The 15,630-nt window shown below is 34.7% G+C and overlaps 2 protein-coding genes across 3 annotated transcripts; both read right to left on the bottom strand.

Annotated features, from left to right (window-relative positions):
* Positions 1-24: 24 nt before the first annotated feature.
* On the bottom strand, positions 25-2,489 carry LOC130623395 (N6-adenosine-methyltransferase non-catalytic subunit-like). Its single transcript, XM_057438872.1, has 4 exons — positions 2,234-2,489; positions 1,649-1,949; positions 937-1,190; positions 25-716 (listed from the first exon to the last, which is right to left on the bottom strand). The coding sequence occupies exons 1-4, from the start codon at positions 2,430-2,432 to the stop codon at positions 106-108; spliced, it is 1,365 nt and encodes a 454-aa protein (XP_057294855.1). The 5' UTR covers positions 2,433-2,489; the 3' UTR covers positions 25-105.
* Positions 2,490-2,860: 371 nt separating this feature from the next.
* LOC130623397 (meiotic nuclear division protein 1 homolog) lies at positions 2,861-15,293 on the bottom strand. Of its 2 annotated transcripts, XM_057438874.1 has the most exons (6): positions 15,143-15,293; positions 5,681-5,746; positions 4,872-4,929; positions 3,853-3,968; positions 3,405-3,512; positions 2,861-3,235 (listed from the first exon to the last, which is right to left on the bottom strand). In XM_057438874.1, exons 1-6 carry the CDS (start codon positions 15,143-15,145, stop codon positions 2,966-2,968), a joined length of 621 nt encoding a protein of 206 aa, XP_057294857.1. In that variant the 5' UTR covers positions 15,146-15,293; the 3' UTR covers positions 2,861-2,965. The 2 variants fall into 2 exon arrangements, with proteins under 2 accessions (XP_057294857.1, XP_057294858.1); XM_057438875.1 differs by lacking the exon at positions 5,681-5,746 and having other exon boundaries at positions 15,143-15,280.
* Positions 15,294-15,630: the final 337 nt, after the last annotated feature.

Genomic DNA, 15,630 nt, shown 5'->3' with positions numbered 1-15,630 from the left:
ACAGATAAAATAAATAGCTTGTAATATAGTGTGATAAATAATTTCTCATTTCATCATTTTTAAATACAATTTTTTTAAAAAAATTCTAAAAGTAATAATTTGACACTATTGTGCTGAGTATCCTCCTTTTTGCATGTAATTTCGGTTAGTAAATCCGCCTCGAGAGATACCACTACCGCCTGCTGACTGGCCTCTTCCCTGGCCAGCATCACCACGTCCTCTGCCTCTCCCAGACATCCCCTGTTGCCCCTTCATTTTTGAGGCAGGTGGTGATTTCGGTCGTAACTGTTCGATAAGGTCAGTACTTCCTACAAGGTTTTCTTCTGGAGAGCTGCTGAAGTACGAATGATATTGCTCGCTGGAATAATTAGAGCTGGTAAGGTCCGGACCAACTGTTACCCAACCTGGACGTACAGTATGGTCATTACCGAATATGTGCAGACGTCTTCTACCCAAACAAAAATGTTCAATAATTTTAAATATCTCCTCCGGTTTATCCGTACTTCCATATTCAGCTTCTTCGCTAATAATGATATCTAAGTCCACGTTAGCGTGAATGAAGTCACCGTCCGTACTTCTACGTACAGTCCCTTTTATGCCCATCAAACAATGCTCTTTAGTATGTTGTAGCACTGACATTGGCTCCATATATTTTGTGTTCCCAGGGTTATTTTTATTAGTCTTTATCCAGCAAATATCTTCACAACGACGGAAGCCTGAAATACAAAAACCAAAACCATTTTCACTACTTTTTACAACTTTTCTAGAAATTATATCCCGCAAAATTTGTAAGCATACTTGGGCAAAAGTCGTTTGTTAGCAAGTGGTCAAAAAAAACCACCTGCTACAAGATATTTTTTAAATTCATTCACCAACCTTGCTGTAAAAACAAGTTCACTGAATGTTGAGACCCCATTAAAAAATGGCAACACCTACCCCAGGCTTTCAAACATTTTCTTCCTTCATCCAGTCCTTCCGCTGACCCACACCAAAGAAAACAAAACGAACGCTGTGCAGCCACTTGACCAACTTCTAGCCTAATGATTTCCTCCCAATGCCACGGTCGCCAGTTAAACATCAATCCAGGACACCTTCGTTGGTATTCCTCTAAAGGCGGATCTATTAGTATGACGTCAAACTTGTACTTTAGGTCTGTTAGTTCGTACGTGTCCAAATCACATTGAAGATACCTAGAGAAAGAGGCAGGCATAGTACACAAATCCAGCACGAAAGGAATCCGAAAAATATGTTTGAATAAACGAATGCGCGGATCAAGCAATAGTAAACAGAATAGATTTGAAACAAGAAATTTGTTCGAAAAGAATTAACTGCATTCGAATTAGCGATTGTTTGTATTAAGCAACAAAAAAAAGATAAGTTTCATTTAGCAAAAAAAAATACTTATTCGAAATAGCGGCCGTTTGAATTAGCAGATATCTACCACACTAACATAAAAATTAAACAGAAAAACGTAAACATCGTTGTAAAAATTTCACAAGTTAACCAAGAAATAAAATTAAGAAAAATATAAAAACCAATTATCCAGTGCCATCCAAACTTTTAAACATACAGCGCAAAAAAAGAGAAATTTATAAACCGAGAAATAAAATAAAGTGAAAACAATAAAAAAAATCAATGAAATTATTACATGGGGGGCGTCGCTCGGGTTGCAATTATTTCATCCTTTAACTTGATAAGTTCTTTTAGTTTGGGATACTCTTCAAATCGATCAGTGATGCCAGTGTCGCGTATAAAGTTGTGAGGGCGGTATCCAGAATCAAGAAAATGCTGACAGTAGTCATTGTGAGGATTCAGTGAGTGTGTACCCTTTAGAAATGTTTTCGAATCAGTGTATACTTCTGTCGATACTTCTTCTTCATCTTGCTTCCGTTTACGCGCCACTTTTTTACCATCAGCAACTAGTAAGGTCGGACTGCCGATATTTTTACCTTAACAGAAAAACACTCTTCAAAATTAAAACTGTTTAGTGCCACTTTGTGTGGTCTCTATATTCTTGTATACATCAACCTTATTAATAAGGTGGTGGCAGTGTTTCCTATCTAATGTTTTAAGGACTTTCAAATAGTTTTTCTTTTCTGTTTTTTAAATTTTTTTGCTTCGAATTAGGGATGGATGGTCGAGGTATTCAAGTCTCTAATCTTCGAAATGTGTTTTTTGGACTTTACAACTTTCGCGAATAAATAAAAAATAAACGAAATTACAATAAACCTACCAGGTAACTTGAATTCTTCATTAGTCGTTGGTGACGTTAGAGAACTATTTCTTCTAATGAGTGGAGCAGGAATAACCTTTTCTTTTTTACCAAGTATGTTCCCAAAATCATTTTCATCTTTCACACCAAGTTGTTGAGCAAGCAGCTGTCTTCGTAGTTTAGAGCGCTCTTTCATTTGCTTTAACCGGTCTGCACTCATTTTTTGTGTGTTAGTTGAACTATGAGAAGGACAAAAAATAAGCTCAAAACGTAAAGAGAAAAAGTAAGACCTTTCTAACTGACTACCGTGTGCCTACACAATTGTCCCTTAAAAATGAAAGAATGTTTAAGGACATCATTGACAACATTTTGCTTCATTCCTCTCATTTTCATATAAAGTCAAATGTATTGTTTTTTTCGTAGACTTTTTAAGGTTTAAGCAAACATACTCACATGTAGAAATAATTAAACAGACACAACTAAAAGCAATAAAAAATACTGCAATATATACAATGACGGTTAGCAAGATCTAAGGTGAACCTTAAGATTACTAACAAGACTAGTTTCACCCTTGCCCTGACTCCGGTACTAATTTGCCCAAATGTCTACTTTAATAATAACGTGGTCAAAAATAAATAGAACGTAATGTTATAAACAATAAAAACAATATATATGTAAAAATATTAACAGAAAATATACAATATCAACAACATCAACAACTGCTATTTATATATCAATATCTTATGATAAATATCATTCCTCAATGTAGTCAAAATCCTCAGGAATCCCAAACTGTTTATCCATAACTTTTGTGTCGACATTGAATTTTTTGCTACACCACGATTTCAATGAAAATAAGTTATCTGTCCATCTGTTGGCAGCTTCAAAAGCAATTTGACATTGATTCGATACTTCTTTCAAAACTTCGGGATCACTTTCACGGTATTGTTCAAGCTGCTGGGAAAGCTTTTTGTTCTCTTCTTGCAGTTGTTCAAGTTCTGTTGAAATTTGTTCACGCTCGTTCTGCAAAGTAAGCAATGAAGTCAATCAAAGGTTTGAGGATTTTAGCCTGAGATATTTCCAAGTTTTAATTTTAAATCAAAAGAAAAGCTGCCTTCCAACTTACAGAATCCTAAAAAATTAACTTCAAATTTAAGTACTGCAAAGTTTAAGATAATAAGTTAAAGCCTACTGTATTTTCCTTCCCTTTCTTCATTTCTTCCAATCGTGATAAACTCACAGCTTTCTTCCTTTTGAACTCATCAATTTTTTCAGAGAATACTTCAATCTTTCTTTTTTTCTGTCAAAGTAGAGAAATAGGTTATGCAATCTACGTAACATAACGTAAATGTTACACAGTAGAAATATTGACCTTGAAGAATTTCTTTCTCAAATTCAAAGTGTCAAGACAAATTTTAAATAGCCTAACTTTCTTCTGTGACGAATTTACCTCTCAAAAGGGCACATATGTAATTTGTTGGTACACATGAAAACACAAAAAATAAAAGAAACATGTATATTCTGGTGAACAATTAAACTACTTAACTGACCAAATTTGTACCTTTTTATTTTTCGGGCAGAGACATAAATACAAAAAAAAAAAAAAATAATAATTTAAGTACATGACCAGCAAGACCTACAGTGTGAACAGCTTTGCTAGGAAAGGACCAAAAATAATTAGATGTTCCAATGCGTTCACTATCCACAAGATTATCATCAACCAAGCTTTGCAAAACATCTTTTACTGACATCGGTGCTAAATATTATTAAGTTAACCACTTTTAATGTTTATGTCTATTCAAAATTGTTCTATAGAAGGTCAGATAATTATACAACAATGTAAAATTGTGATAAGTCTAAGTGTTATAATAATAATGGTAGGAGAACCTTCAGTTCTAATAAAACATAAATATGAACCAGGCTCCCCCCCTCTGGTTTAAATAATTGCAGTGTCTGTTACCGAAATTGAAGATCTTTTTGGGGACAAAATGCAAAGAAAAATGGAAAATGTAAGGAAGTCTTTTTTAAGAAGCAGGGAATGTGTACATCATCATGCTCGGCTTAACGTCCCTTTTCCATGTTAGCATGGGTTGGACGGGGTATATTAATGACCCTCTTCCAATCTGATCTAGACTGTTAGATCTAAACTCAACTTCCTCTGCACAAAACAAAAATATAGCCCCCTCTCTTTCTTTTTTTTGTTTTGAACTTTTTCCTTTCTCCTCCTCAAGACAACAAAAGTACTTTAAAAATGGCTTCATACATAAAAGCGCCACATAATAGTTATTAAATGAAAAAAAAATGTTCAGTCACATTGTAACAATCAACAATTACCACTCTTTTTTCAATCTGTCAACCCATAACAACTTGTCAATCCTGTTCCATCATGTGGAAACAAGGATACTGTCATAAGATTTTGTCCTTTTATTATTAATAAAGAAAAATCCACGGGTTCACCGGTCGCAGCTAAGCTACCATTTTGCGTGACAGACAGACGTACTGACGGACAGACGTATACGGGCATTATAATATAGATTAGCTAGTACTGTCACAACAAAATAATAACCTGTGTACATTCCATAAATAATAAACCTAACAATGTCTCCAAAGCATTGAAATGATCTTAAAATTATCATATGTTTAAAAAAAGAAAACTTACTAATTCCCTTTTCTTTTGGTGCAATTTTCTCCAATTCTTTCAGCTGGAAAAACGTTTTCTAAATCAACAGTGAAAATAAAAAAAATATTTAATTGTCGACTAGCATGCAAGATTAAAAGCTATAATAAAAGACAGTTCCATGTGAACTCAGAATGTTGTTCTTGAAAGTGAAAAAAATATGGCAGTACAACAACTGTAAAAAGATATTTTTTGCACCCTTTTGGTAAAAGTCTTCGAACAGCACTTAAAACAAACATGATAAGATATCTCTAGTGTTGTGAATTCAGAAGGTATAATACTGCTAGCCTAAAACTTATTACAAAAGATACAAAATAACAACTTCCAGTGCAAGTATGTATAAAAAACCTTCGGATTTTTTACAAATCTATCAAATGTTACTATGATATTAAGAGTCCATTTCTTCTACAATTTAAACATAATCAGCCTTAGTAATTCTTCTGGGAATCCAACATCAATTAACATAAATTAATAAAACATATAAAATAAATAATAAGAAACAATAAAAAAATAAAATATAAAAAGATATTTTTAAACAAATTGCATATTAATGGCTTTTGGTAAGAACATAAATATAAAACATGACATCAGCTGCTCAATTTGGGAATGGTGTTTTTTATTTTGGAAAAACCAGTGAGAATATATTTCAAATTGATCATTGTTTATCTGTTCCATGTAGATCTAGAGAAGTTGTGAAATAAAATCCTTTAATCAAAATGTTAATAAAGAAATAGTGTTTGCCAAATTTGTTTAAAAGCCATTCAGATAAAAGACCAAAGTCAGTTTCTTACTTTTTCATAGAAGATTTCCAGCATCTTTTGTCGCTTTTCATCAAGACTAAGGCCTCTCTTCTTTGACTAGAAATCATTTAGAAATTTTACAACACAATGAATTAAAACCTGGACTTAACAGAAGTCACATAATAGAGCTAATACAAAACTGTTTTTCATGTTAATTCCTTTGCATGGACAAGTTTCAATATTTACGTTATAACAGGATTTTTTCACATGTGGAAGAAAAATCTGACAGGCAAAAGAATGCAGACTTTAGCTGAAGAAAGTCAAATAATGGTTAATCTCTTTTTTACTGTGGCTATAGTAGCCTCTTTTACCTTAAGTGGATAAATTTTCGCGTGGATTAATTTTCGCGGTTTTCGCGAATTTTGGCCATTTTTTCGCAAAATTTAGTCCACACGAAAATTTTGAAGGCCCTTGATTCGCAAAAATTAATCCACGTGAAATTATTTGAAATTTTACAATTGCGAAAATAAAAGTTCGCGAAATCAAAGAAAAAAATCAAATTTTTGTACTTGATAATATTTTTACGTTTATCTTTCTCAGCAGAACATCGAAAATACTAACAAGTAGTCTACATCTTTCAAGTAGATTATAAATAAATCAAACTCAATCTATAATAATTGTATTATTCTTGTTCTTATTGTTGGCTGGACCTCCGTTCCTGTTAAAGAAGGCATACTCAATGGTGCTGAACCTAGATCAAACTCCTTCAAATATGTTCCAACCTCGAATAAGACCATGGCTAAACAGGGATCGAAAACCGTACCAATTAAAGGGTCAACAGATAAACGATCTATAACGGCAACATTTACAATCACACTGGAAAGACATTTCCTTCCTATTCAGCTGATTTACGCTGGCAAAACAAAGAAAAGCATGCCTAGAGTTGATTTCCCAAAAAGCTTTAGTTTGAGTGCGAACCCCAAGCATTACAGCAATGAAACAGAATCAATTAAGATCTTGGAGGATATCATAATACCTTACGTCAAAAAAGAAAGGAAGAAAATAGGTTTAAAGGAAGATCATTTCGCCCTTCTTATCATGGATGTATTCAAAGGCCAAATGACACTCAAAGTGTTGAATGTTTTAAAAAACAATCACATCTTACTTCAAAGTGTGCCTGGGAATTTCACTTACCTCTTTCAACCCCTTGACGTCCAAGGTGGTCCTAACAGGTACGATCGAATCCCGCTCACTGCTTGGCAGTATGTTAGTGATGAACAAAGTAGTTCTTCTTCAACATGACTTATACGCATTATACTAGCCCGTCATGATCAGAGGTCTGATCAGGGTGAAGCATTCCCTTTTGAGAATGAAATACGGATGTGCTATGATAAATATTCACCTATACAATTCTGGAGATCATTTTTCTTTTGTGTTGAATGTAACTCTAATCTATTTATATCTTTGCAATTACATTGAGCACATTGACATGATTTGCTTCTGGTAATAGAGGAGTATAGCAGGTTATCATTTTTAGGTTTAATTGACATGTATTTCAGAACCTAGTGCCCAGGACTTAATTATTAATTCCTGTTGAAAATATTAAAAAATGTTAAAATTAAATGTATAGATAATAATTTTCTTTTTTTTATCTTTGCTACAATTAGGCAACAGGTGGCCACTGAAAATATCAAAAAATAAATATAAAATACAATTAATGAGACACACGCAACTATCTTCTCTCCATTGCTGCATTAATTTTATTATGCACACTGTGATTGCTGAGATATAAATGGATAACAAATTATATAAACATTAGAAAAGAATGTTCCGTACATCGTTGTTACCATAGTCATAAGAAAAAAGATAGTCTGGTAAGAAACAATGATCTATTGTTCTCATGTCTTTATGGGCGAGATATACTGGCGCCCAAACCTCCGATCCTGCACAGAAGTTCAAAATGGCGCATTTTTAACTGTTGTTTGTGCTGTTGTTTGGACTTCTTGCTTGGTATTTCGGTTATTTGTTGCAATTATTACTATGCCTGGTTGTGCTAAATTGTGCTATATTTGGATGCCCTACATCACGGAGAAACAAAGAGCTCAGTATTTTTAAAGTTCCACTACCCAATAGTGATGTAAACAAGAAATGGGGGATTCGGATTTGAGATATGATCCTAAGACTGGTAGTGGCATGCTGGTTCTTCCAAGCCTGCGAACACTTCGTGATTACAGAAATTACATACGACCAACCAGGGGATTTGATCCTGAAGTTATAAATGATCTTGCCAAAAAAACTGCCACATTTTCAGATATTGAAAGATACACAATAATATTGTTTGATGAGATGAAAATTCAGAAAGATTTAGTATGGGACAAATATTCTGGCAAACTTATCGGTTTTGTTGATTTAGGTGACATTCATACAAACTTTCCCACTTTAAAAACTGTTAAAGAACTTGCCACACATGTACTTGTGTTTCTTGCTAGAAGTGTTGTCAATCCTCTATCGTACAGTATTGCAACATTTGCTACAACTGGGATTACATCATATCAAATTATGCCTATATTCTGGAAAGCTGTTCTGTATCTAGAGAGAATAAATTTGAAAGTTATAGCGGCTACAGCTGATGGTGCCTCACCAAACAGATGCTTTTTCAGAATGCATAGATTTTTAGATGGTGACTCTGGCAAGGATATAGTTTATCGTGCTAAAAATATCCATACAAATGAGTTGAAAAGAAAGCCATTTTTAAAGCCTTGAGTCTGTTGATGATGTACGTTTTGCATGGTTGGATCTATTGAAGAACGTGACGGAAACTTTACAAAAAATGCAAAATCAAATATGTTTATTTCTTGTCAGACACACGAAGGACTAAAAATTACAGTCAATTCAATCAAAGAAGTTGTTAAATTCCTTTTAGAACATGGTTATATTCTTTCAGAAAGATTTTGCCAGGATGACTTAGAAAACTATTTTGGTAGACAACGTCCAATTGGATCTCGTTGTGACAATCCTTCTGTAAGAGATGTTGGGTATAATGATAATATCATCAAAGCTCAATTTTCCGTAAGACCTATTGCTGGGAATGTTCAGGGGACAAGCAGTAAATTTAACATCATTGATAACACTTCATTACCGAAAAGAAAAAATAGCCATTATAGCAGTTTTTAAAGTTCATGCCTGAAACTAAGGGATAGTCTCCAAGATCGTTTCAGTTTTGATACGAATTGAAACGATTTCCATACGATGGATTTTACATCGTTTCATAATCGTATCATGAAACGAATTAAATGTTTCATATTTTATTTGCGAAACGATTTTGTTAAAAATGAAACGATTGTGAAACGATTTTGAAACTATTTTGAAACGATTAGAAAAAATTCTGAAACGATTTGATACGATTGTCAAAATATTATTTGTGATACGATGTAAAAGTCTTCGAAGTTATTGAAACGAATTTTGAAACGATGTCGAACTAATTAAAAACCAATTAAACTTATAAATGTAAAATTATTGTTTCTCTTTCTTTTATTCAACACAACATTGACATCATCAACAACATCTTTTATCGTAAATATCGTAAAACAGTTTTTCAAAACTAAAAATAAACAGTTTTTCTTAAAACTAACAATTTCCTTTAAAATGGAAAATATTTCAGAAACTTATGAAACTGACGATAGTGACTGGATGTTCGACAGTGATTCGGAAACGGAACATAGTGACGAAGAGAAAGTTGAACAACTTTATCGAGGTTTGGATTTATTTTAAATTCAGTACGCGGCACCGTTGTTTTGTTCTTGTTTTTTTATTCAGACTTTCTTTTAGAAATCTTGATAACGCGAAGAGAAATGGTGTGCCTTTTTTTAATTTTTTATGCAGCTTTTTCTTTTGTTTTTAGAAATGACAAGCAAAGATAAAAATCGTTCCACGCATATAAAACACCACGATCTTGTTCCATGCATAAGAAATTTTGTCGAACAAAGCTCAGCTGGAGCACATCTTCGACGTCGAAGCGATACGATGTATACAAATGGCGTAACTTTACAGGACATTGCTCGTCATGTAAAAAGTACACTGGGTATCACCGTAAGTAGAAATACCATCCATAGACTGATGGTACCGCCACGTCGAAAAACAACTTCGAGCAGGAGATTTAAAAACTTGGTAGATGCTCGTGTTCCGCCAAAACGGAACACAATGGAAAAAAGGCTTCATCCAGATTTCCATTATACAAGCGCTCAAGTGAGCATAGTGAACCAGATGGCGACTCTTTGCGATGTTGACACACTTTGTTTGTCAGTAGACAACAAAAACAAGGTGGAGGTTGGGATCCCGGCAACCAGCCGTTGTAGCAGACATCGAACTTTTTATTTAAAAAAGGACGCCCCAAATTTTGATGATCATGATTTCCCACATGCGAATTGCAAACTGGTACCTGCTGGTTATCAAGTACTCCGGACAAAGTTAAAGAGGAGTCGATCATTTTCCATTCCTAAACCTTTGTTTCGAAAAACAAGAAAACGGTCATTGTCTGAAGGAGACACAGTGACAAATTTTATCAACAGCAAAGCGGAAATATGTGAAGACAAACTCAAAAGAAAAAAAATTAAATGGCCAAGAAATGGAAATTTAACTGTAAAACTTTTTCCGTCGTGGTTAGTTTCCTGCAGCAACTAACGCGCTGAATTCTCTATCAGTTGTCTTTGATAGTCCTCCAGTAAAAAAATTGCCACTGATTACAAGTAATTGCGATACAGACGTAGGAAGCTTATTGATGGAACTATTAGCTGAAATGAAAAACATAAAGAACGAGTTAATAGTCGTGAAAAATGATGTACAAATTTTAGAGGGCGTCGTATCAAACATCGACGAAAAAGTGGAGACATTGTTACAGAATACTGGAAATATTGAAAAAAACTTAAAAACAAAAATTCAAAAACGCCTTAACAATCACAACTTGCAGCCAATTAGCAGGGACAAAGAGCCAGTTATCAGGGACACGGTGCAGAAAAATCGAGAACCCTCATTCACCGAGTTGGTAGCATCGTCAATTAATTCCGATGAAAGTGAAACGTATTTGTGGAAATCGATACTAAGTCAAACGCCAGTGGAAGACAGCCATGCGTCGGATATTAATTTCACTTCACCGACTCAAAATGTATTAATTAATAATACATATGAAAATCCTCCTATCCCTATTGAAAGGCAAACTTCAACACCATGTCTAAAGAAAAAAAGAGCTCTGGTTAATCGCTGCTCTGGATTTATTAAAGCGGAATTAGAGCGGCAATATTCCGAAATCGAATTGGCGCATGGCAGCGTGGAGGGAGGGAAAAGAACTTATGATGGAGAGGTCATAAAGAAAACAGCCCTCTCTCCAAATCGACTAAAAACAATACTTTCACTGGCTAGAAAAAATTTTAAAGACGATTTTGAAACCATTACAAATATGAACGAACTTGTTAATTTAAAATGTAGACAAATAAAAAAAAGGGTTGTTGTCAAAAAAATGTTGGAAGAAAAAGAAAACAACGTAATGAACGAATAAAATCATTAACATACCGTTATTTTTGTATATGTTTTTATAAAAAGTGTGTAAATAGTGTTTGTTATGATATTTCAGCAAAAATTTATTCTCTTTCTTTTCTCCCACGTCGTTATATTAGCGATAGTTAAAAAAGTTTGTCATAGGCAAGTGCCCCCGAAAAACGTAAACACGCTCTCGACGTTAGATAGATAGATAGATGACGTCAATAAACAGCTGGTGTTTACAGAGAAAAAAAATCTATTTTAAGTAAGTTAAGCCATTATCACTAACTAAAATCACTCAGGCTACTGAAATACTGTGGTACCATTCGATTCGTAATAATAATCGAAAAAATTGTATATCGTATTAAAAAGAAGTCCAGAAGTTCTTTCTCCCACACGACACAGCAGGCAATAAGTCAGCCCTGGCCTCGGTTTTGTGAGAAGAGATGTTCTGCGAAGACTCTAACAATTGAGTCTCCTGTACAGTTTTGCTTTATGTTAAACTGTGCCGGTGACAAGCATTTTCGAAGCATGTCACCGGCGACTTCTGCGATATACAACCTAATGATGCCCTAACGTAATGAGTTCTATTAATAATTATTGCTTTTATTCTTCTTATGTAAAAAAAAAATTAAATCAAACATCCTGAAACGATCTCAAATAAATATGCTGAAACAATTTCCGAAAGCAAATCTTTATAAATAATGTTTTTATATACGCGATTTTTTACGATGTAGAAATTTACCTATGTGACAGCGCGTAGGTTTTATGGAGAGACCTTTATTAGATTAATAATTTCTTTTATGTTAAAAGAATGTAAAACAAACACCTTGAAACGATTTTGAAACGATCTAAAATAAATATACTGAAACGATCATAATGATACGATTTTGAAACGAATTATGGTTATGTGAAACGATTTCAAGAATATAATAAAACAATCTTGAAAGATTATGAAACGATTTTATTTTTTAATAAAACGATTTACAAAATAGTGAAACGATTTCCATACGATCTGAAACGATTTCAAAAAATTAAACATTACTTTAAAATCGTTTCAAATTCGTATCACATGCTATGCTAATTAAAAAATGAAACGATTTGAAACGATTTTTTTTGAAACGATCTCGGAGACGATCCCTAAGTCAATCAGTGTCCCATGTCTGTGCTGCTGCTTGATTTCTTTATTTCAGTTCTTAGTAATCTCTTTTTTGCAGCCTTCTTAGCAGCTTTGTGTTTTTCACATATATCTCTTGCATATGAAAAACTCCGAACTCTTGTATACAACGTGAGCATATGTTCCAGAAGGAAAATCGTTTTTAAATGCGCAACCAAAGGCGTGATTTTCATACCACGTTGACTTCTTGTTCAAAATTCTTAGCATTCCAGAGATGGATGGGTGTGTCCTATGTTATGTCAATTTAATTTTCGAAATTTACCGTGTTCTCCATTTCTCAGAGTTCTCTCCATCTTCGCGATATGTTGCATAAAAACTCTTCGCTACTGTTTCTACAGGCATGAAACACAACAGCATCCTCACCTTTGTCCCGTATATTGATCAATGTCTGTGAATTGTCACAGTCAACTTTGCATGCCTGTAAAATTAAAATAGTCTGCTTGTTGTAATCAGTACACTTCTTTGAGAAACGGAATTTAGTGTGAAGCTTATGTACAATAAATCCAGCTATATATTGCAAACTTTTCAGCTCATTTTCAGTAATCGCCAAAACAGTATCAGGAAGAGACACCATAACTTTATCGGTTCCTGAGAGGTGAATTAAAATGTGATTAGCAACTTTAGTTAATAAAATGTTGCCTAAAGTCACATCTTCAAACTTTAAGGGTAGAAGATTATCCCCTAGTAAGCCATAAAAATGAGAATAAAAATCCTCAGCATCACCATGAAAACTTTCAATAAGGGGCTTTGTTTTGTTCCAAAGTTCAACAGCTTCATCAGTTGAAAATTTAAATTTATCCTCTGAAAACATACATCTTGCTGATTCAGGTAAACATCTGTCACCAAAACTCAGCACTTTTTTTCACCATTAATTTTAATGTTAATGGATGTAGCTTCTTTAGAATTTTTTCTTCTTTTGACAATTTTGGCACGGACAGAAAAGGGCTAGCATCTGGCATTTCTGACAAGGCATGCTTAACATTGCAATGTCTGGTTAGACTACGTTGTGATTCGCAAACTTGGCAATGGTAAACCTCATCTTTCTTGCAGCTCTGCGGTGTACCCACGTTTCGAGAGTCTGTATACACGAAAGGAAAGGGTGTATGAGTACCTTCAACATTTCCTTTACCCCTGTTTAGTAGATTCTACCCTTGTGCACAATTTACAGTCTTTTTCAGGAATATTTGAGTAGGTGTGTGATGATTCGCACGTGTAAATCAAGTAACGCGTGCGATGTAAAGCGCATGTGCAAAGAATGTTACGCATACGACACAGGCTCCGAGGTTATTTTTTGTTGCGTATTCATTTTGCGGTAGAAAAGTGGGGGAAGTTTTAAATCGTGAACCCCAAACACGATGATCGAGTGTCTACTGGTATAGCGACTCTCTCAATCTTAACTTCCTTATCTACATGTCCGAAATAGTATGCATGACTATACTGTCATTTTTATATTTATTGTTCACTTTTCAGGTCATCACAACCAAATAGGCAAAAATATGCTTGTTTTCAAGTCACGAAAAAATCTTTATCCACGTGGCTTAAAACTTCAACGTGTGTTTCATTTTTACAGGCATAAAGAAAAATCCATTAAATTCGGACCTGAAGAAATTATCTACAATTAAATCCATGATAAAATGTGTATTCCGCCTGTAAGTGCAGTTTTGCAGGCTTGCTTCATCCGTGCTCCGTCGGCGTTCACCTTCGCATTAGTTAAGAACCGCATGGCTGGATTTCTTGTGTTAGACCTGGTTACCAACGACAAAGGGGCCAGGCAAAAGAGATTTATGTCTACGTAGTTCTTTTAACTAAGTCAGGAGTCGGTGAGGATGATCAGGTTGGCTATGAATAGGCTTGCTCATGGATTAAAAGACCAGGACTATTCAATAATTTCGGAGATCTAAAAGTGTCCGACCATGGCGGATATCTATCGGACGTTTTGTCTGACGAGTATTCAAAAATTCTTTCGAGGGCTGCCATTGCACGCTACGAAATGGATTTTAAAGGTTGATTTTGAAAACTCAATATTTATTTTTCAGGCGTGTGATTAATCACACGCCTGAAACGATTTAGGCGTGTGTCAAGGCGTGCGCGTGCGATCGCACGCCTCTCCTGAAAAAGACTGAATTTATCAACTGATTGCACTGTACATACACGCTAGCTTGTTCGTTAGCCAAGTTTTCTGTTCATCCAGATTACCCCTAGGCGTGGTGTGTGTTTTACGTCTCCAGCACGGCCCCTCTGCTTTGTTTTACTTTTTTTATTTGCTACACTCACCTGAAGCGCAGTGGTGCTCTCAACCAATTAAAATCTCACCATTACAGGTGCCTTTCACCTACCAATTTTATTTACCCATAAGATCATGTGACTTAGTCTTCTTTAGCAATGAGACGGCACATTTTTCCCTTTCCTTTTTCACCTCGCTAATAATCGCATGTGGTTTGTGTTATTGATCACTTACCAAATCTGTTAAGCATGGCCAAAAAACAAATCGAGAAAGAATTGTATAGAGGTAACTCATGCGTTATAAACAAACCCTTCATAATGACCGACCACCACCAGGTCGGATTGTTTTGATTCTATCACGAATCAATTTCACTACCTGAGCAGAAAGCAGTATAAGAAACAAGGCCTGTCCATCTGATGAAGCCCTTGTTTATTAGGTCATCCTTTTACCCACACAACATTCTTTCTCTACTACACAACATACGATACTTCGAACCTCCACACTGGAGAGTAGGGACACCCAATTAAAAAACAAGCTAATCCATCGTGTGCAACAATAATGGGAAAAAAACACTACCTACCATATTGCTGTAGTCACCTAAGCTAATTAAATCTTACAGTCTGATGATATGTAATAGAGCAAACAAATTTATCGAGATTTAGCGCTAGCTTTCCAACCCGCCATTTCAGCGAAGTGGAAGAGCGTAGGTACCAAATTATGTTTTCTAGTCAGTTAAAAGTATCTCCAAAATTCCCATGTATTTATCTTATTTAAATTATAAAAAAAATTATTTAAATTTCGCCAATTGATTTCAAATTTTTTATTCTTTTAATTTCTTATTGCCTAAGCCATAACATTTATCTGGAACTTTAAGAATATTTATACAAACACATCCAATACAAATAAAAATGTCACATTTGACAATCCGTTCCGCAAATTAGCGATGTGCTTAAGGTAAAATAAGGAGCGATGGAGGGAAGCCCGTTTGTGTGTGAGACAGCAGTCGGGAGTTTCCTGGTACTATACTAAGGGAGTGCTATGGTTTCCTTCCTTTCCTTTTCTTTCCTC

The sequence above is a fragment of the Hydractinia symbiolongicarpus genome, chromosome 13, assembly GCF_029227915.1.
Source record: "Hydractinia symbiolongicarpus strain clone_291-10 chromosome 13, HSymV2.1, whole genome shotgun sequence".
NCBI classification, from domain to species: Eukaryota; Metazoa; Cnidaria; class Hydrozoa; order Anthoathecata; family Hydractiniidae; genus Hydractinia; species Hydractinia symbiolongicarpus.
This window is presented reverse-complemented; position numbering and strand designations above follow the sequence as displayed.